General features: G+C 42.1%; 1 protein-coding gene across 7 annotated transcripts in view; it reads left to right on the forward strand.

The window, feature by feature from the left end:
- RERE (arginine-glutamic acid dipeptide repeats) overlaps positions 1-22,804 on the forward strand; it is a 463,614-nt gene that overhangs the window by 392,661 nt on the left and 48,149 nt on the right. For all 7 annotated transcript variants that reach the window (XM_007980666.3, XM_007980665.3, XM_037985385.2 and 4 more), the window contains one exon: positions 515-595. In XM_007980666.3, coding sequence (XP_007978857.3) covers positions 515-595 — 81 coding nt within the window. The remainder of the gene's footprint in view (positions 1-514; positions 596-22,804) is intronic.

The raw sequence follows: 22,804 nt of genomic DNA on the forward strand, positions 1-22,804 counted from the left end.
CTTCCGCGATACTGGTGCCTTCCGGTGCCTCCTGGCAAATTCTTTGGATTAAGGAAAGCGGCCTTTTAACCCCCTAGGGTCTCCTTCTGGAGAAGAGTCACCAGGTTTGGTTCTGTTCCCCCTTTCTGCTCGACACTTCTGGGAAGCTTGGTTCTCCGGTGGGAAAGCAGTTGTGTTTTATTAAAACATGGAGCATATTTATACCTTCGTGCACCAGAATGTGCCTGGTGGCAGAGGGGACAGATTGCTTCTTAGCCTTAGACGCAGGACGTCCTTCTCTTAAACGCGCTGCCCTGCCTGGTGGGTGGGATTGGGGTTCTGATGAAGATAGTTGGGGCCTGCCCTGGCCAGTGGGTCCCAGCTGAGCTGCTGACATGCTCTCCCAACCTCGTCAGTATTCCCTAGCCGAGACTTTTTTTGTGGTTGTTATTTTGCTGATCGTAGATATCTTTGCTTTGCTGACATCCTGTTTTGTTTTTGGTTTTTACATCCCATTTGTTTCTTTTTATCACAGAAACGCTTCGTTAAGGGACTCAGGCAGTACGGGAAGAACTTCTTCAGAATTAGAAAGGAGCTGCTTCCCAATAAGGAAACAGTGAGTACAATTGGACTTTATGTAACTTGATTTTTTCCTCTTTGCTCCTGCTGCCTCTCCACATTTGATCTTATGAAATGGTTTCCTTTAACCCTGCGCTGTGCTCAGACTCGGGCTGGCCTCCAGGATTCTCTCCGTTTTACTCTCTTGACTTTTTCATTTGAGTTCATGGTTTTAGATAGTAAAGTGACAGATTATGCTTATCTGCCTGAAGAACATAGACTTCTGTTGTAACTCTAAGAACAGAAAGGTCTTTGGAAACAGAGGGTTAGTTGTGGGGGAAGGATTGTTGGAGAGTTAACATCTAATTTTAAACACAGTGGCTGAAATAGGAAATAGCATTTATCACTAGTTTGAATTTGGTAATTGGCAGAAGTCATCAACCACACTAGAGGTTTGTAGCTTATTATACTTTGAGTTCTGTGGAGATTTTTTCCATTTTTAAGTGTGTTTTGAAGAGGAGTTTTAACTCTTTAATATTCTAGCCCTAAAAGTTTGCACTTTTCACTGGACAGATACACAAGGGGATTTTGTAAATTGCTTAAATGGAGCTTTACCAAAAATTACTTTGTATTTCACAAAGCTGGGGGTCAGAACTGACAAATATGCTCCATAAACGTGAGGTGGAAGGATTTGCTGAGGAAAATGCAGAGTAAAATCATATGAAGAGAGTGCTGGGAAGTTCATTCTCATTTCCCTGTAGTTGCCTCCCTCCTCATGTCCTTCCTTGGTGGTGTAGAGGCAGATGAAGAGAGTCTTCCCTCTGGCTAGGCCACAGGATAGGGCAGATGGGATGGAGTTGGACCAGCCACTGTCCACTCTCTGAGGGTGAAGGGAGGACTCAGTAACGAGAAACACTCTTCAGGACTTTGGGAGGAGTGATCCATGTTTAATCTGCCTAGACATTGAGCTGCTTTTTTAGGGAGTTAGGTGGGAGATGGATGGAAGAATATCTACTATAAAAGTGTGTGGGGAATTTGGGTTTTTTTGGCTTAGTTTTTTTTAATGGGGTGTTGTTTACTGACTTCTTGTTTAATTCTGTCTTTTTAAAAAAATGAGCTGTTTTTCTGGACACTTACTGTATAGCACCTCAAGGACAGTGATAACTCGTGGGGAAGAAGGGTTTTGTGATTTCAAGTATAGTCTTGTATATATAAATGGATGGTTTGCATCAGTCAATGACAGTTAAATTTAAGTATTATGCATCTCATATGCTAGGATGGATCATATTGAGAATGGTAAAAAACAGAGAGAGAAACCTGTTTATAAGCATTAAACTAAGATGTATTATGAAGCCAATCTATATAATCAACTTATTTCTTACCCTTCCCAGAACAGGTTAGAGTTATTTAATATGGAATATTGAGATACATATTGTAAGTTTTCTGGGGATTTCAGTGACTTGAAGTTTGATATGATTAAAAATTAAAATGCCTTTGCCCAAGTGTAGGAAGTTTGGTTAGGCTGAGTGAAAAAGAGATCACTGAGTAGATTTCTCTTGATCGCTGGGTTGTAGCCTCTCAAGTTCTGTCTGTGCTCCGCTAAAAGTTGCAAACTGTGAAGAATTTGATACAGAAATCTCTTCACAATTATTTAATCTTTCTGTTTCAAAAAATAAACTTATAATTGCAGGATTAAGCATTAAATCTAAAATCTGCCCCATTTGGCATTTGGAAATGCTGGGTAATTTTATATAGTGTTTTATCTCCGTAGTGGAAGCAGATGTGAGTAACCTTTAACCTAGGTAAGCTCTTCTACTCTTTCTTTTGCTCTTGATTGTCCCTTCTTATTGATGATGTGTGACTCAGTAAATAAATAGCCTTTTTTCTCCTTCAGAGATGTTCTTAGTACACCAACCTTTTGAGCTAGTTTTCTGATTGTCTTTTCCACTAGCCTCTTTCCTGAGACCTTTCCCCATCACTCTTCGGCCTTCACAGTTTCCCACCCTGTAGCTCTTCTCCCTTCTCTGGCACCCAGCAGTCTTCCTATTTCCAAAGTCTTCATCAGTCACCATCATTGGAACTAATGAGACAGTTGTTTGCAGCAATGGAGGATTTATTTTGCCTGACATTTGCTAAATATTCATAGTGTCCTTGCTGTCTTTCGCATTGCACTGGAGGAGTTTGGTAGTAGGGTAAATCTGTAGGTATTATAATGAGCTGGGAGAGGCACTCATCTTGTATTTTCTTATTTTCTCTAGTTATCAACATAGCCAAGCTAATCATTCACAGCCCACAGGGAGGGGAGGGCAGAGGTCATTTTTACTTTTTGCTGCAGAAGATGAGATTTGCATGTACCAGTGTTGTTGATTCAAAACTTGCTGGGTAGAATTCTTATGGTCATGCCCCTTTTTATAGCAAATTTCTCTAATCTAGGTACTTTTCACATTCTCTCTTTTTTTTTCAAATGAGACAAGATCTAGCTCTCTTGCCCTGGCTGGTCTCAAACTCCTGGGCTCAAGTGATCCTCCCCCGAATAGCTGGGATTACAGGTATGTGCTACCATGCCTGGCTTACATTTTCTTCCGTGTACCAGAATTATTAACTCATTTCTTTGCTGTTCTCAAGTGACTTGAAACTTCAGAAGGGTGTCAGCATCCAAAAGAACATGCCTGATTGGGCATTGGTGCGAGGATCAGCAGACCTGTATTCTATTCTTGGCCTTACTGGTAACTATAGTACTTGATGATCTCTTTTTAACTGTGTAGTCTCCCTTGAGCTGTTCATTGGAAAGCTCAGGTCAAATCTTGACAACATTGGGAAGTTATTTTCTATAAAACGGTGTTTCTTTGCATGAGAGTTGTGTAGGTGCTGCGGTATTTATAAAATGCCTGTACATCATTACTTGTTGCAGTGCCTGAGAGCAAAATGATGATTCTTGCCTCCTCTGCTACATACTTGCTCTGGGACCTTAGGCAGTTTATTCATCCCCTCTGTCCTTTAATTCCTGTGTTTGTAAAATGGGGTGATAATTCCTATCCTTTTGATTATTTTGAGAGTTTAAATGAGATGTTTGTAAAGAGTGCATAAAAATATTTGGAAATGATTATTCTTCCTATCTGCCTTAAATACTACATAAGGTGGTAGCTAAATGCTTTTAAGAGTATAGAATTACTTTCTGCTTGTAAATATACTGAGCCTGTATAAGAAGAAGTTACCTGTTTTTCATTAATCTGTCTTGCCAAAAACTTGGGAGGGCAGCGCCTAGTTAACAACCTCTGTCTTGAAGCTTTGTTGAGACTCTCATTCGTACCAGTTCATTCATGCGGTTATAGCAGAGAAGGGTTCCTGGTGGGCATAGACGTAAACAGCTTCCCTAGCTCTTGGTTTCTGGTGTTTATTACACAGGAGCTAAATCTGGCTTTTCTCTGAACACTGCTACCCACTGAAGTGGGAATAGTGGCTGTGATTGCGGAAAACCCAACTGTTTATAGAGGCTTAGTCGAATGGGTATTACATGTTAAACTCAGGGTACCCAAGAGAATAACTACAAGTCAAGTCTTTTAGTATCACGGTTGTGCAAATATCCTGTAGTTTATTCTTCTTTTCCCCATTCTCTCTTTCTCTATAACCATTTTCCTCCCCCTCAATATGCTTGTAAAGTATATAATTAGTAGGTGAAATGTAGACAGGAATATGGGTGGAGCATATTAGATTCACCTTGACTGTATACCTCTTCTCTCTCAAGCCACCGTGTGTCATAAACCACATCAGAGTCTTAGGTGTTAGTATATTTGTGTAAGTCACAGAGCGTCTGGTGTCTGAACTTTTGGGAGGACAGTGGATAACTAGGCCTCTTGATTCTGCTTTGAGCCCTGCCACTTATTGTTGGGTAGATGGATGGATGGTACGTGACCTTTGATGTTAAGGTAATACCTGAAAAAATAGGAGGCCTGATAGAGAATCTTAATTACCTAAAGGTGAATCCATGTTATGAATAGCACAAAATCATGGATGATCCAAAAATAATTTTTTGTTTGATTTGTCTATGCATTGCAGTTTTCTTCAAAATCGTGAGATAATTATTCAAGCGATGGTGACATATCTCTTCTCTGAGGACATGTCTATTATTTGAACCAAAGACTTTTTGTGTCTGGCACCTGGATGATTGTCCCTTGAATCAGCTGTGTCTCCTATTACTTAGACAAATTCAGCTGGCGCTGGATCGGAGTCCAGGAGCACTTCCTCAGTGACCTGCCATTGCTTGTCTCCAGTGCAACTAAGATTGGTGAGAAGACAATTTGATCTGCCCCAGCTTGGTAGTAAAGAGGTGTTCCCAAAGTGTTAGCCTCTGGAGGGAGATGGAAGGTGAAAGGGGACATGCTTTGGCTGTCTTTCTCATCTCTTTCTTTTTATTTTTGAGCACCTAGCCCAGTAAAGATTAAGTTTTGTGTCATTTGTAATCCCAGTTGGTGGTACATTGATATTTACTATACCAGAAACTCATTTTCATTCACTTCCCATTATCAGAACTAAATTTTGCATATAGTTCAACTTTTAAAGTTCTGGGTAGCCACTGAGCACTGCAATGGGTAGGGTATCTATAAAGAGAAGCAAGGTGCCATCCCGCCCTGCAGGGAGTCAGCATGACATTTACATGCTTGCCATACTTGGTAGAATGTGCCAAGGGCCCTGGTGGGGGGAGGTTCGGGCCCTACAAAGTAACCACAGAGGCTCCTAGAAAACTAATTGGAGGGGTGGTGTTTGAACTGGGCTTTGAAGGAAGGATTCATTTTTGACAGGTCCTGGTTGGGAGGGTGGAGGAAAAGCAACTTTCCAGCCGTAGGAAATACTATGAACAAAGGCACGGAGACAGGAAATTGTAAAACGTGCCCAGAAAGTACATGAGCGTGGTTGGAAAGGAGGTTGCATAAGTGGATGCAGTAGAACTTAGGCCCAAATTATAGCTTCAGGGTAGATTTTGGGGGACCTTGAACTCCCTCCAAAGAATGTGTATGGGTGAGTGTGGGGATGGGACCCATCTAAGGCTTTTAAGAAGAGAAGTGAGAACTGTGCTCCCAAAGTGTGTATAGGATGGGACCAAAGAGGAGGCTCTTCTCATAATTTAGTCTTGTAGGAAGACAGAGATGGGGGTTAAAAATTGAAAGTTAATGGAAATGGAAGCCTGCTTTTTGCCTTCATTTTCTCTGTTGGAAATGTGTCACTGTTTGAATGGGACCAAGGGCCCAGTGAAAGGGCAGCCAGTTTTGACGTTTTTAACTTTAAGTAATGGGATGAAAGGTATTAGAGATTTCAATTTTTAATTTGATAAATAACATGAAAATCAACCACCTTTCTTTCTCAGCCACATTTCTGGGAATGAATTCTATTAAATATGTACATAACTACTGGCCATTAACTGTACTTTTTTCTTCAGGCAAAATATCATTTGCATAGACCATATTCCTGCAGCAGAGAATAAATTCTATTGAGAAAGGGCTTTAAGACTGAGTAATCAAGATTCTGTTAATATTAAGAGGTTAAAAATGATTCTAGCATTCAATATGAGCTTCCAGCCTCAAGTTTTATTTAACTTCAGATTATAACCTTAGATAAACAATTTTCCTAGCCTCTTTAATGCTTAATCTAATGTTACATAACAGAGTATGAACTTCCTTAGTCAGTTGATGCTGCTGAGAATGTGCAAATGTGTCACGGCCACATACCAGTACATTAGAAGATCTCTGTTTTTAAACCTTGTCCCTCTTCTACCTTGTCTATCCTCACCGCTCACAGTGTGCTCCTCAGGCCAGCACTCTCATCACCGTTATTAAAATGGAAGATTCTCAGGCCCTGTCCTTGTCTCTTGAGCCAGAATCTGCATTTTAACAGGCTCCCCGGAGGATTCCGAAGTACAGTGAAGTTCAGGAAGCACCGCTATTTACAGTAATGCAGTCTTGCAGAATTGTGCGCCTACGTAGTGTATCGTTCTTAAAATGCTACTGTCTTAATTCTGTTAACATTGTAAAGTTTCACTATTAGGGCTTGATTTTGTTTTTCTAATTATTACAAAATATTTCAAAACATATAGGAAAGTATCTGGGCTTATTTCCATTGTCATTAATAGGATTTTTTTTTTTTTTTTGGAGACGGAGTCTCGCTCTGTCACCCAGGCTGGAGTGTGCAGTGGTGCAATCTCAGCTCACTGCAACCTCCGCCTACCGGGTTCACGCCATTCTCCTGCCTCAGCCTCCCGAGTAACTGGGACTACAGGTGCCCGCCACCATGCTCAGCTAATTTTTTGTATTTTTAGTAGAGACAGGTTTTCACCGTGTTAACCAGGATGGTCTCGATCTCCTGACCTCGTGATCCGCCCACCTCAGCCTCCCAAAGTGCTGGGATTACAGGCGTGAGCCACCATGCCCGACTGCAAGCCAGGACTTCTTAATATAGTTTTCTTCTCAATTCCCACTCCCATTTTTTCCTAGAAACATGATTGTAACTCCTCTCTTACTTTATACAAAAACTCTTGTTCTTCTCTTTACCTTGTGGCATGCGGTCTGAGTTAGACCTTGCCAGATTCTGTTTCAGTTTCTAATAAGCCTTTTTATGTGGAAGGATGGCCTTCTCTTGTTAACATGAAGTTTACATAGTCTTAAAGATTTAATACCATAGTGTTTTCAGGCATTGCTTTCTTTTACTTGCATTCCTTATATATGAAAAAGAAATGTAAGTTATTTGAGGGGCTGGCAAGATGGGAAAGAGGAAAGACATTTATGTGCCATACTGTTTTTCTTAATAATTTGTGCTTACATAGATATAAACAGTTGGAATTTTCCATTTGAGGCCGAAGTGATTGCCAGTAGAAACAGGCACTGCATTTTGGCAGTAAGTACTGTGATCCTATAGCTATTCTTGTGCTGAGAGTTCGTTCCCATTAAAATGGAGCAGAGGCGTGAATCTATTAATTGTGATAGTCTGAACTATATGGATATTTGACTGGGCAGTGGTCCAGTTTTAGTGAGGGTAATCTGTGAGAGACTGGCTGATATTCCCTTGTGTAAGTGATGTATGTAAGAGACTTTTGGTGCTGATGTTGGAAAGAAAAGGAGGTATTAAAAAATTAGGTGACTTTTTAAACCAAGGGCCTTGGATAGTTGCTGTTCTCGGTGTAAACAGCCTGAACTTGGCATTATCCTACATATGAAAACTAGTGGGAATGGCATGAGAATGCTTTAATTATTTGAAATGTATTACTTCATGTAGAAGTATGTTTGGTACTTTTAAAGTGTTATTGAACAAAATGTTGCTTGCAGGGATCAGTAATTTATTTGCTGTTGGTATTTGCTAACCTGTATTTCTTATGATTTGGCTGTGTCTTGGTTACCTGGATGACTTAGATGGAGACATTTATTACTTTTAAGCCTAAATCGTCTCTACCATTTTATTAGTTAGTAAAACAAATGGAAGAATTGAATTGGTCTTTAGAAAGCCTTACAAGTTGTGGTTACTGTGGTTATACTCAGTGGATTTATCCACTTGGAGCTTGTATTTTATATTATAGATTCTTTTTTAGCCTTGTAAGATCTATTCTGACTTTGAAAACTAGCTTGCTGATATTTTAAAAATATATCTATCTAGTCTGTTAGGAAACCGACATTAAAACTAAGTTTCAAAATGTATCTGAAATTATAATCCTTGAATAACTAGTTTGTTTTTAATCTTATTTGAAACTGTACCCTTGAGTAATGCTTAGGAAAATAGAGTAAAAATTAATAGTATTGTTTTGAAAAGTAAAGCAAAACATTAACCTCAGTCTCAGTCCCAGCTGTTCAACATGGGAAAGGCGTACCCCCACTCCCAGTAAGAATTTTTTTTCCTGTCATGTGTAATTTGAAAACCATTAATTGTGTTAGGTAAATAGGAAAAGCAAACAGGACAAACTTTTCCTTTGGGAAACCAGAATTCCATTAAGCTTAGTTTTCTGAGATGTTTAATTTTTCAATTAAGTTTCAGTATTAATGGCCCATGTTTCTTCCTCCCTTCCCCACTTTGGAAATATAATTCTTTGTTCTGCTCAGGTATCTTAAATCCTTCTTCTAAATCCTCTCAATTGTGGCATCGTAATCCCCAGGATTTGACTACTGAAATTTTATGTATGTATGTATGTATGCATGTATGTAGAGACGGAGTCTCCCTCTGTCGCCCAGGCTGGAGTGCAGTGGTATAATCTCAGCTCACTGCAACCTCCACCTCCCGGGTTCAAGCGATTCTCCTGCCTCAGCCTCCCACGTAGCTGGGACTACAGGCACACACCACCGTGCCCAACTAAGTTTTGTATTTTAGAGTTTTAGTAGAGACGGGGTTTCACCATGTTGGCCAGGATGGTCTCGATCTCTTGACCTGTGATTCGCCTGCCTCGGCCTCCCAAAGTGCTGGGATTACAGGCGTGAGCCACTACACCCAGCTGACTTTTGAAATGTCTAAACAATCCCAGTTGACAGAGTTGGGATTTTGGGGGAGCTTTTGGTAACCCCAGGCCTGTGCTGTCTAGGATGGGATGTCTGAAGGAATAAGGGTGCTTACCTTCATGGCCTCTAGTGAAGGGGCCAGGTGGGCCAGGGGTCTTCTCTGAAAGGTGTCTGAGTTCCCTCATTTCTTTTTTTTTGAGTTGGGAGTTTCACTCTTGTTGCCCAGGCTGCAGTGCAATGGCACAATCGCAGCTCACTGCAACCTCCACCTCCCGGGTTCAAGCGATTCTCCTCCCTCTTCCTCCCAAGTGACTGGGATTACAGGCATGCTCTACCACGCCCGGCCAATTTTGTATTTTTAGTAGAGATGAGGTTTCACCATGTTGTCCAGGCTGGTCTCGAACTCCCGACCTCAGGTTATCCACCCACCTCAGCCTCCCAAAGTGCTGGGATCACAGGCGTGAGCCATGGTGCCCTGCTGAAGCTCCCTCATTTCTAAAGGTCTTGCTGGGGCTGCCTCTGCTCCTCCCCTGACTGGTTGCTGTTACACAAAGGGCCCATTTCATCTCAGCAGAGTTGGGTTTTGTTCCACCCTTTTAAAATTAAGATTGGCCAGGTACAGTGGCTCATGTCTGTAATCCCAGCACTTTGGGAGGTCAAGATGGGAGGATCACTTGAGCCCAGGAGTTCAAGTCTAGCCTAGGTAACATGGTGAAACCCCATCTCTACAAAAAATACAAAAAATTAGCCAGGTATGGTGGCGCACGCCTGTAGTTACAGCTACTTATTAGACTGAGGTGGGAAGATCACTTGAGCCCAGGAGGTCAAGGCTGCAGTGAGCCGAGATCACGCTGCTATGCTCCAGCCTGGGCAACAGAGCGAGACTCTGTCTCAAAAACAACAACAAACAAAAAAAAAAAAATTAAAATTTATTTTATTTTAGTCTTGTACTTGACTCTGATTCCTCTTTTCCATGCATTTTTATTCTGTAAACATGTGTGCATGAATGCGTATATGTATTTATATAGAATGTAAAGCCTTCTGGGCAGGGACCTCATTTTAATACCTCATTATAGCACCCTTAGAGTCCTGTAACAGGCCCTATTATTTGCTTAAAATGAAATGTGTGTGTGTGTTCACACATGTATAAATGATGGGTTAGAAATACATTGTAACCATAGGTAGATAATTGTTGGTTCTAAGACATGAAAACTCTTCATTATTTTTAAAGAAACATTTTCCTCATCTTTTGCTCTTCAGTGTGAGCAAAATCTAACAGACTAAAGGAAAAAAAAAAAAAATCCATCAACAGTCATAGGAAGCTTACAGAGCTGCAGGGATCTGGCACCACCAAAACTTCTCCACCTGTTCTGCTTTGAAATGCTTTTTTTAAGACCAGTTTGAAACCTGGATATCCCAGGCCTTCAACTTTGTGTAATAGACAGAAAACCCTTGTGAACTCTACTGTCCCAGGACAATGGGACTAGGACTTAGGGTTCACTGTGCCACACTGGTCCTTCCTGTTCTGTTTATTGTGCGCAGTAAATCAGCTCTCATGTTTGAACAGCGGTTCTGTGTTCTAGATTATTTATAAGATTGAAATCCATTGTTTATTTTTCTCAGCAGGTTTATTGAGCCAGTCAAGAATAAAATACTGTCTTAAGCAGTAGAGTAAGCCATTAGCCAATTGCACCTTAGCTTCAAATTAATCCCTAAAGGGTGTGCACATGAACACACACACTTTGCATGTCCCACGTATGTGTGTGTACTGGAGGTGAGAGCCAGGGGAGGTGGAGGAGCTTTAGTGGTGCCAGATCTCTGCAGCTTTGTAAGCTTCTTATGACTGTTGACGGATATTTTTTCCTTTTAGTCTGTTAGTGAGTCATCATCATATGCCATTTTATTATCTTGAAAACAGTCTGTGGAATTTTTTATCCCGTGTCTTTGCTGTATGAGTGAACCACCACTGAGGCTGTTGGGAGCAATATTAAGTTGGAGACTTTCTTCAGCGACGCTTCACTTATGTATTTGCAGCTGCTGCCATTGTCGCTTTGTTCCCATGTACAGGAGTTGGGGTTTTGTGATTGTTGTTTGGCAAGAAATATTAATAGTAACTTTTGTGTGTTTGATTATTTTCAGGGCTGGAGCAGCATCTATCCAGCACCTTTGGGACTTGATGATTATTGACTTAGGCACAGGGCTTCTAAGATCAGAACTTGGTTCTTCTTCCCACAAGTGCCCTGTTTTGCAAATGTGCTAATGAGACACATTGAATTAGGTCAGAGGTTTGTGGCCTTAAGTTGTGGAGGGAAGTGTTTTCATTTGGAGAGAATCTGTAATTTGTGGAACAATAGGAAGAATAATTAAGTTCTAAAGGAAACAGGCCCAATGAATCTGGATACATGGCTAGTTTCACAAAGTAAAGCCCAGCCTGTGAACTGGGGGCAAACTCTACATGTTTTGGATAATGGGAGGCTAAAAAGAAAAACCTTAAAACTTTTAAATAAATTTCTAAAAACCAAAACCTTTTAGTATATTTAATTTACTGGCTTAAAACTATAAACATTATAGTTTTAATAATTTTGTAGATCAGGAATTTAGGCGGGACTCAACTGGCCATTTGTTTCCATGCCATGTGTCTAAAGCTCACTCTGTAGTATCACCTAGTAGATGGGTTGACCTGAAAGGTCCAAGATGGCTTCCCTTATGTGTCTGCCACCTTACTGGGGATGGGTGGGAAGCTGGCTCATCTGGGGCTATTAACCAGAATACTGGCATTTGTTCTATCCTCTGGTGTGAATTTGCCCTTCAGAACTTGAAGTTCTAGCAAGGCATGGTAGATGCTCCTACTGTAGTCCCTACTACCTGGGAGGCTGAGGCAGGAGGATATCTTTGAGTCCAGCCTGGGCAACCTAGCAAGACCCCATCTCTTAAAAAAGAAAATTTGAAGCCCTTATTTCTTTTGATCATATAAATCTATCAGGTGACTCAGGAGAAAAGTCCGTGTGCCTCTGTCCATTTTATGGCCACCAGATGAGTTAAAGGATGTAATGCTTCTTTATGTAGTCATTCTGTATTTTTATTAAGATGTCCGTGTTTACAAATAGGAATACCCATTTGTCCAGTATATCTTAGACTCATACAAAAGTGTACCATTTTCTTTTGTACAGTACTCTAGTCTAGTTATTATTTCTCCAAATGCTACATACCTTACCGGGCATGTCTATAAATACTTACATTTGTTGCAACATTTTTCTGGAAATCTGTTATTTGGGATGTTTAACTAGATGGGGTGAATGTAAAATGCTCCTAGTTTATTCCTAATACTAGTCAATCGTCAAGCATTTACTGAGCTTATTGAGCATGGGGAGAAAATAGGGAGCTGTGGTTATGCTCCCTGGGATGTCTGACTGGCTGCCACGGTGCATGTTGGAGGGAAACCAAGTGCCGAACAATGTAGTGTGGACGTTAAGTAGTAATGGGAGGATGAGGGCTTGGGGAGTCTTGTGCATCCTGGAAGATTTACACTTGGGGCTTCAAGCTCTTTGAAGGATGGGTGTTTTCAATGTTAAAACTTGTTTGAAATGCCTTGCCGAAGGAAGTGCTTGAAGTAGCTTTCTTGTCTGTTGAGGTATTTCTCACCACCTGAATCTTCTACAGCATTCCTGCAGAGTGGGGACATCTAACCCATTAAATGGAGCCATTGTGGTTTTAAACAGTTCCATTTTTTGGGCCACCTTCCTTTTATTAAGCTGAAATCTGCATCACTTCACTTTCCATACATTGTCCTGATCTCATCCCTGGGAGACTTAGAGAATTATTGCCGTAACATCTTCCTTACAGACATTCTTCATGTGGGCCTGTGGAGTTGGCATACCCGCTGGCCCGGCTTCTGGCTACAGGCTGCTCAGGCCTCTGCTTCCTGCAACAGCCATTCTGGATGAGGTCTTGTGGACCTTTATCATTTGGCCCTTTGTGAAACTTAATGTCTACAAAGAGAAGAAAGTGGCAACAATGGCCCCAGCTGGTGTCCCCCAGACAGGGTGGCCCCCCCTCCCCTGCCCAACCCTCCTTCACCCAGCAGGCAGGCAGGCAGGCAGGCATGTGTGTTAACTCAGTGCCTGCTGTGTGTGCACCAGTGCACAGTTCCTAGACTGACATAAAATCACATATATGTTGTGTTTGTTCTGTTGAGTTGAACTTGTCTTCATCCCAGCTGTCATTTCCCACAATGAGAAAGCATTAATGTTTGGATTTAGTAAAACAAAACAAAATAAAACAAATTGCCTGATTGAATAGTGCATACCCAGACTAACCATTAATTACATGATTTCGACACTTAGAATGTACCTGAGCATGGATTTCCAGTGCCAAAGCACAGCATCATCATGCATGAAATAGTAGTCTCTTTGCTCCTGGCAGAGGGACCATTAGTTTTGATCATGTCCCCAGGCCCTCCCCAGGAACTTGTCCATGCTGATAATCTTAGCATCAGTTAATTTCTCAACCCATTCCTACATGTTTTGATAAACTGTGGCTAAAGATTAAGATAGCAACCATTTAGCAGACATATGCTTTCATGTGTGTGCTGCTTTTGTTTCAAATCAGCTGTTGAAAGCAAAGCTTGAATGACAGAGTTCTTCTGCCCCCTCATAAACAAAAATTCTGGAAATGAACTGTTCACAGACTGGCCTAGGAACCCTGGATTTTAAGGTAAAATCATTGCTTTGGTATTTGCTGTCAGTCCAAATTGGACTTTCTGCCTTTCACTGAGCCTTCCCCCGCTTCTGTTCCTCTCCCCAAAACAGTGCTGCTCACAGGAACTGTATCCCAGCAGAAGTGTGGACAGTTCTACTTTTCTCTCTGCTGCCTCATGCGGTTGTTAGAACAGGCTAATTCAAGCTAAAGTAGGCAGTATAGCTTTTCATTCTGTTTACTATTGCTGAATAACAGGAGAGCAAGGGCAGAAGGTGTGGTAGATAGCTCAGCTTTACAACCATTGTCGGGGTTAAACATGAATCCTTAGGAATCCGGTTGGCCATTCCTCTTCTCAAACACTGTACTCCCTCTGCTGGTTTTGAGACAACTGGTACTTCCTTAAGAAGTGTGAGGCTCTGCCTTCAAAACGGCACAGTCTCTTTTCTCCAGATCTGCAACTGTGTGTGTTGCACACACGCAAAGAAGACAGTTCTTTTTGGCTGTGGGGAAATGATTTCAGTTCTTGGGCAAGGATGGCAAGGAATAAATGTAGAAGAAATTCCTTTCTGATACCATTCTCCTACCTCACATCCTACCCCCAAATCATTGCAGGACATTTAGATTTGTTTGGGGACCCCCAAACACAGCACTCTCTGGCGTTGTATTCACTTCTACTTGTTTTCTTTGACCACCACCACCCCTGCCCCAAGCCCAGCCTCCACCTCCCTGCAGCACTCACGACAGGAGTCATTTTTTATAGCACACATAACCTTTACACCAAAAGGAAAAAGTGCATTGCTTATAACAAAATGAATCTCTTTTCTGCTTTTATTTTGAAAAGTCCTCCCTGTTTAATGTGGAGGATATTCATGCTGAAAGCCTGTTCCAAGTAGGCATTTGTGCGTCCCAGAGGAACTTTTGATTTATTTCCTTAACTCTGCCCTCCTTTCTCTGTGGTTCAGAAACGTTTAATGATCTGTGAAGCTCGGAGACTTCAGTGCGAAACAGTAGTCGTTTTAAGAACCCCTCCCACTATATAAAAGGCCTGCCAGTTTCCACATGCTGGGTTTTTGACTCTCTGAAAGGCTGACCTCTTACAAATTTTGGTTGTACAGCAGGGCATCCTAGGTTGGGGCCTTGATAATGCTTTTGTGAAATCTTTTTTCCTCCTCCTCTCGCTCTCTTTGAAAGTTGTAATGAAAATTCCGGGCTCTTGGCCAGCCTGTGGGATGTGATACAGTAGAAATGTTTCTGGTGCCCTTTGTTACTGCTCGGCTTTGATTAGGCTTATTTCCCGTAAGCTTGATTTTGCTAGCCCTCCCCCCACCCGCTTTTTTTTAATGGCTGAGGAGGTTAACTTAGCCAAGGTTAAGCGTTTTATTATGCAGGCTGCTTCAACCTAGTGGAGTCACTGTGGCCGGGCTTTTGTGGCAGAGAGAGACGAGGGGAAACTATGTTTTCCCTCCGTGTTTACATTTCAACCGCCCGAAGGCTGCCTTTTACTTTTAGTGCCAGTCTTCATAGAAGGTAACAAGCTAGGTAAGCTATGTTGGTTTCCCGTTTCTTTACTCAGAATGTTTCAGGAAACCATTGTACAACTTGTCTTGAGATTTTGTTAGTCAAGGTAAAAATCATGGTAGACCTTCCTTTGGGGTTTCTGCCAGGTGGAGGGCGAGGCCTTGAGGGCAGCAGTTAACAGCGACATGCCTTTGATCCTCCCTGTGGTTCTCTGTTTGAAAAGAAAGAAGTGGTTGCAGCTTTAAAAAGGTTTTTAAATGCTGCTTTGACCTTGTATTTATAGCTCTTTCGTCCTTGCACTTAAGAACATTTTATAGACATCAGCTCAGCAGTCATCCCCGTAAGTCTATTAGGGCTGCCAGTATCACTCCACATGCACAGGTGGAGAAACTGAGGCACAGTGATACTAAAAATGGCACCCTCACAGGTCTTGTCCAGGTCATGGAGTAGGGATGAACCAAGAACTAGGGCCTTTAGAGGTAGGCTTCCCCCACAGAACCTCTGTGGTAAGGGCTTGCATTTGGGACAAAGTTTGCTTTTTATAGGAAAAAAAAAAAAAAAGTGGGATTTTATTATCATAGAAATTCTTTATTCACGGTAGGATTCCTTGGCCAACTTATAAATATATGTGCTTGCTTTGTATCCTAGAGCTGTTGAGATGCGAACTGTCTCATAAGGTAGCAAAGGGCACTGTGATGGAAGCTTCTGTTTGATCGGTGTCCTGGAATCTGCTCCGTCCCCTTCTCTGGGCAGAAATGTGGTCCTGCTTCCTTCTGGGTTTAGGTCCTGGGAGCCTGTCACAATTCTGTCACACAAAAAGAGAATTCTGTAATGACCATCACAACTGTATCATTTCAAGGTTCTATGCTAAAAATATGCAGATCACCAAACAGTTGGCCACTAAGAGAACCTGTGCCACAGAGGGTTTCCCAATGCGAATGCCCGCCCCAAACCCTGCAGACAGCACTTCCTGGACTTTATCCTCCGTGTTCATTAGCTTTCCACTGATGTAACAGTTCTAACCAGAGTTATTCTTGATCTTTGATGAAGTGGATTTTTGAAACTTGGGTGTTTTGTTGTGGAGATGATGCAGGGCCCTGCAGCACATTTGTGGCAGGGTTCTTCTCACTCCTTCCACAAAGTTGTATGAACTCTCACTTTACCTGGGCTGAAAATGTGGTCTGCAATTATATATGTATGTAATACTTCTTAGATTTTTTAAGATTCTAACTGGACTAAATGGAATTCTCAATTTCCAACCTGTTCTAGTTATTCTGAACTATTCTCCCTCTCACAAAAACACATGCAGATACACAGAAATTTATTTTGTGTATAACACTTGACTTTCAAAAAGTTTGGGTTATTCTATGCATAATTTTTTTTAAAACCATTTGGTTTAAAATAATTTCAAACTTCAAGAATTTGCAAGAAGAGTATACAGCATTCCCATATATTCTTTACCCAGATTCTCCAAATATTAACATCTTAACACATTATTTAACCCTCCTTTTGTGTGTGTTTATGTGTGTAGTTTTTTCCCCCACATGAACCATTTGAGAGTACGTTGCAGACCTGTTGCCCCTTTATTCCTAAAAATGCACCTTAAAAAATAAAAAAGTTGCAGTACTGCCTTTTTCTCCTTAAAATATTAATCTGACTGGGGACAGTGTCACGCCTATAATCCTAGCACTTCTGGAGGCCAAGGAGGGAGGATTGCTTGAGCCCAGGAGTTCGAGACCAGTCTGGGCAACATCGTGAGTCCCTGTCTCTACTAAAAAATAAAAATAAAAAAATTAGCCAGGTATAGTGCCACGCACCTGTAGTCATTTGAACCCAGGAGGTCAAGGCTGTAGTGAGCTGTGGTTGTTATACCCAGACCGTTTGTTCCCCAAAGAAGACCACCAGAGTCCAGAGTCAAAGCCAAGCGGCAAGGATCTTTACTACAAGTTCGAACTTGGTCCCTCCATTCTACAGCATACAAGAGGGCCTTGAACAATGCGAGTGCTTGCTTTTTATAGCCTGATGTAAACAGGATATGTAAAGTTACAGGGAACAAGATAATTCTCTTGGTTACAGCATTACAATTGGTTAACATTGTACATTTAGCATTCCTTATCGGAGATTTCCCAGGTGATGTTTTTCTGAAGTTTGAAAGAAATATGGAGGAATGTGTTTGTGCTGGGCTCAGGAAAGTTGGGAGATATATGGGGGATGTGCCTCATTCTTTTGATGGTCACACCACTGCACTCCAGCCTGGGAAACAGTGAGACCCTGTCTCAGTTTTAAAAAAATATGAATCTGGTGGATTGACTCACTTAGAATCCTACTACTACAGTTAAAAATCATGATACACTTAAGTTTGGCTTTGTAGTTGTTAGGGGGAGAGGGAAGGGGTGTGTTTTTAGTAATTTTTTCCCCCCTTGAAAACGCAGAAGAATATACAGTAGGAAATTAAAATCAGGCCGGCTGTGGTGGCTCACACCTGTAATCCCAGCACTTTGGGAGGCTGAGGCGTGCAGATCATGAGGTCGGGAGATTGAGACCATCCTGGCCAACATGGCGAAACTCAGTCTCTACTAAAAATACAAAAATTAGCTGGGCGTGGTGGCGCGTGCCTGTAGTCCCAACTACTCGGGAGGCTGAGGCAGGAGAATCGCTTGAACCCGGGAGGCGGAGGTTGCAGTGAGCCAAGATCGCGCCACTGCACTGTACAGCCTGGCAGCAGAGTGAGACTCCGTCTCAAAAAAGAAAACGAAAAGTCAATAATTCCATCACTAAGAGATGACCACTAATTAACAGTTTGACCCATATTCTTCAGACTGTTTCTAGGCATTTATCAATAAATATTTTAAACAGAAATGGCCTCATTCTGTTCTATAACCTAATTTTTTATTTTATTTTTATTTTATAACTGTTTAAAACTTATCTATATTGATCTTTTGCTTAAAGCATGTATCTGTGGAGTCATTTTTGATGGTTACATTTTAAAAGACGTCATAATGTTATTAACCAACTTCTAGTTTTGAACATTTATTTTCAGTTTCTGGGGTATTTTGTGGGGAGCGGTTACTGCTGCAAAAAAAACTTCTTAATAAGTGACTTTGTTTTATTTTGGGGCAGTTATTTCCTTAAGATTCATTCCTAGAAATATTTATTTGAAGTAGTATGTGCATTTTTAAGGCCTTGGTAGCCAGTGCCTTGTGTCCTCCTGAGAGATTATATTGAGCATACTGCTACCAGCAGAGCCATGCTCACCTCTCACTCTTGACCATCAGTCACTATTCTTTCAGTGTTTTAACTTAGCCCGCAGTCTCCTTTGTCTTCAAAAACTTTATGATACTTCGGACAACACCTCTGCTACTCCCCTGTCCACCCCCACCCCCCAAAAAAGGAAACCCAGAAAACCGACATATAGTCAGTTGGTTTTTTCCAAAGAAGTGGCACAGGGACCAGGGGCTTCATCTCCCCAGCTCTGGCAATATTTTGGTGACTGTCTAGGGCTGATAGTCATCCTCAAGGAAGGTGGGGTGAGGAGCCAAGCTTTCAGGACCGAGCTTGGCTCCGTATCACCTCACCCAGAGCAGCCTTCCGCCTGGCCCTGACACGGTCGGCACAAGTCTACTGCCATCTAGCCCACCTTTGTAAGTAGCTGTATAGATTGTCGGTCCTGGTGTGCTTTTACTGTGGTTTTTGATTACCCAAGGACTCTTCTTCTCTCTCACTCTATTAATTAAGAGGTAGTTTAATCTAGTCAACAATTACTGTGGGAGGGTAATCTCAGATTAGAATCTGTGAGACACTCTGCTTTTAAAAACCGAGGATGATTTGAAATTAAAAAGCTAAGGTTTTGGCCAGGCTGACACCTGTAATCTCGGCACTATGGGAGGCTGAGGCAAGAGGATCACTTGAGGCCAGGAGTTGGAGACCAGCCTGAACCTAGTGAGATTCTGTCTCTATGTTCTTAAAAAAAGCTGGGCACAGTGGCTCAGGCCTGTAATCCCAGCACTTTGGGAAGCCATGGCGGGCAGATCACAAGGTCAGAAATTTGAGACCAGCCAGGCCAACATGGTGAAACCCCGTCTCCAAAAAATACAAAAATTAGCTGGGTATGGTGGCGCATGCCTGTAGTCTCAGCTACTAGGGAGGCTGAGGCAGAAGAATTGCTTGAACCCGGGAGGCAGAGGTTGCAGTGAGCTCAGATCGCGCCACTGCACTCCAGCTGGGGCAACAGAGCAAGACTCCGTCTCAGGAAAAAAAAAAAAAAAAACTGTATCATTGGTTTAAGTACCCCTTTCCCAGCACCAGCACCTCCCCCTGGCAGTTTTACAGGTGAATATACCCAATATTTAATTAACAAATCTTGAAGCTATTTCTCAGAGACGAGGAAAAGAAGGCAAGCTTCACAACTTTCTTTAAAAGGCTAAGTTTAACCTTGATCTCAAAACCATGTAAATAAAATGTAAGAAGGAAACATTTTTTGTAGGCCAGTCTCTCCCTTCACTAAGCAAAACATAAAACGTCTTAAGTGAAATATTAACAAACTGAACCCAGCAATGTATGAAAAGTACTACATGGTGACCAAGTAGGATTTATCCCAGGAATGCAAAGATAGTTTACCATGAAAGACTCTAGTCTTGTGTTCCAGCTTTCTACCATTGCATGACATACCATCTCAAACCCATCCAAAACGGTATAAAACCACCTTTTTGTTCTGTTTATGGATTCCATGGTTCAGGAATTTTGAATGGGGCAGTAAGGGTGTCTTTGTGCCGTGATTTCTGGGGCCTCAGCTGGGAAGACACAAATGGCTGGGTGTGACATAAACAGCTGTGATCTTCTTTACTCACACGTCTGCCACCTGGCTGTGATGGTGACTCTGAGGCTGGGCTCAGCTGGGATGGAAACCTGGCATACCTCTACTTGGCCACTGCATTTGGCTTGGGCTTCCCACAGCAAGATGGTTGGCTGCATTCTGTGGCCGTTTCTGACCTAGCCTTAGAAGTTACACAGTATTGGCCAGGCGCAGCAGCTCATGCCTGTAATCCCAGCACTTTGAGAGGCCGAGGCAGGCGGATCATGAGGTCAAGAGACTGAGACCATCCTGGCCAACATGGTGAAACCTCGTCTCTACTAAAAGCACAAAAATTTGCTGGGTGTGGTGGCGCACACCTGTAGCCCCAGCTACTCAGGAGTCTGAGGCAGGAGAATCACTTGAACCTGGAGGTTGAGGCAGAAGTTGCAGTGAGCCAAGATCACACCACTGCACTCCAGCCTGGTGACAGAGCAAGACTCTGTCTCCAAAAAAAAAAAAAAAAAAAAAATTAACACAGCATCACTTCTACTGTATTGTATTGTTTACAAAGCAGTCACTAAGTCCAGTTCACATTCAAGGAAAGGGAAAGTAGGCTTTTTTTTTTTTTAGATAGGGTTTTGATGTCGTTTAGGCTGAGTGCAGCGGCAAAGTCACGGCTCACTGCAGCCTCGACCTCCCAGGCTCAAGCAGTCCTCCCACCTAAGCCTCCCGAGTAGCTGGGACTACAGGTGCATGACACCATGCCTAGCTAATATTTTTATTTTTTGTAGAAATGAGGACTGTCTCTGTTGCCCAGGCTGGCCTCGAATTTCTGGGTTCGAGTGATCCTCCTGTCTCAACCTCCCAAAGTGTTGGGATTATAGGCATGAGCCACTGCACCCAGTTATAGATCCCATCTTTATTTATTTATTTATTTTGAGACAGTGTCTCACTCTGTCGCCCAGGTTGGCGTGCGGTGGCAGGATCTCGGCTCACTGCAACCTCCACCTCCCGGCTTCAAGCAATTCTCCCTCCTTGGGCTCTGGAAGACCCCATCTTTTGATGGAGAGTGACAAGGTCACATTAAAGACTATGTGAGGTGGGAGACACTATTTCGGCCGTCTTTGAAAATGTAGTTTGCCATTCACTGAGAAATAATATAATTCACTGAGAAACAAGTGCATTTGTTTCCATAGCTGCATAAAATTCAGTGGGCGAAATGCAGTGTTCTTTGTAATGATGGCTTATAGGAGACTAGGAATGACAGGACATCTCCTTAATGTGAAAAATGATAACTTCCAAAACTATATTGTCATATATATTTTTATGTGTGTGTGTGTGTGTGTGTATGTGTGTGTGTATATATATATATATATTTTTTTTTTTTTTTGAGAGAGAGAGAGTCTCACTGTGTCTGGAGTGCAGTGGTGCAATCATGGCTCACTGCAGCCTCGACCTCCTGGGCTCCTGTGATCCTCCCGCTTCAGCCTCCTAAGTAGTTGGGACTACGGGTGCACGCCATCACGCTTGGATAATTTTTGTTTTCTTTTTTTCTTTTTTTTTCTTTTTTTTTTTTTTGAGATGGTGTTTCACCATGTTACCCAGGGTGGTCTCTAACTCCTGGATTCAAGCGATTACTCTTTCCTCAGCCTCCCAAAGTTCTGGGACTTTAGGCGTGAGCCACACATGTAGCCCCTGTGCATCACAATTAATGGTGACACTGTCAGTCCTTCACTGCAAACAAAGAGCAAAATAAGGTTGCCTCCTGTCATCACTAATATTATTATAGACTTTTTACTCAGATTTCTATATGACACAATTGGACAAAGACCCTATATATGTGTGTTTATGTAAAAGTATATAAATATATGGCCAGGTGAAGTGACTCACTCCTGTAATCTCAGTGCTTTGGGAGGCCAAAGAGGGAGGATCACTTGAGGCCAAAATTTCAAGACCAACCTGGGTAACATAGAAAGACCCCATTTCTACAAAAATAAAAATATTAGCCGGCCATGGTGGCGTGTGCCTGTAGCCCCACTACTTGGAAGGCTGAGGTGGGAGGACTGCTTGAGGCCAGGGGTTCAAGTGTCAGTGAGCTGTGATCATACCTCTGCACTCCAGTCTGGGCAACAGAGCGTGAGTTTGTCGAACTATAATATATATGTATACACACACACAAATACACACACAAATATATATGACACAGAAATAGAAAGAAGAGGCAAAACTGATTTGTTTGTAGGTGATGCATTTAACCACATTAAAAATGTAGAGACTTAATTACTGGAACAAATGAAAATATAGAAAAATTTTACTGTTTAAAGATTTTTTAAAAATCGGTAGTGTTCCTGTGGACCACCACCAACAAAGTAGAAAATGTAATTTATTGAAAATACCAAGCCAGGCCGGGCGCGGTGGCTAACGTCTGTAATCCCAGCACTTTGGGAGGCCAAGGCGGGCCAATCACGAGGTCAGGAGATTTTGAGACCATCCTGGCTAACACAGTGAAACTCCATCTCTACTAAAAATACAAAAAATTAGTCAGGTGTGGTGGCGGGCACCTGTAGTCCCAGCTACCTGGGAGGCTGAGGCAGGAGAATGGCGTGAACCTGGGAGGCAGAGCTTGCTGTGAGCCAAGATCACACCAGTGCATTCCTGCCTGACTGACAGAGCGAGACTCCATCTCAAAAAAATAAAATAAATAAAATAAAATGAAATAAAATTACTGAGCCAGATGCAGTGGGATGACCTTGTAGTTGCAACTACTCAGGAGACTGAGGCAGGAAGATCA

The sequence above is a fragment of the Chlorocebus sabaeus genome, chromosome 20 (assembly GCF_047675955.1).
Source record: "Chlorocebus sabaeus isolate Y175 chromosome 20, mChlSab1.0.hap1, whole genome shotgun sequence".
NCBI classification, from domain to species: domain Eukaryota; kingdom Metazoa; phylum Chordata; class Mammalia; order Primates; family Cercopithecidae; genus Chlorocebus; species Chlorocebus sabaeus.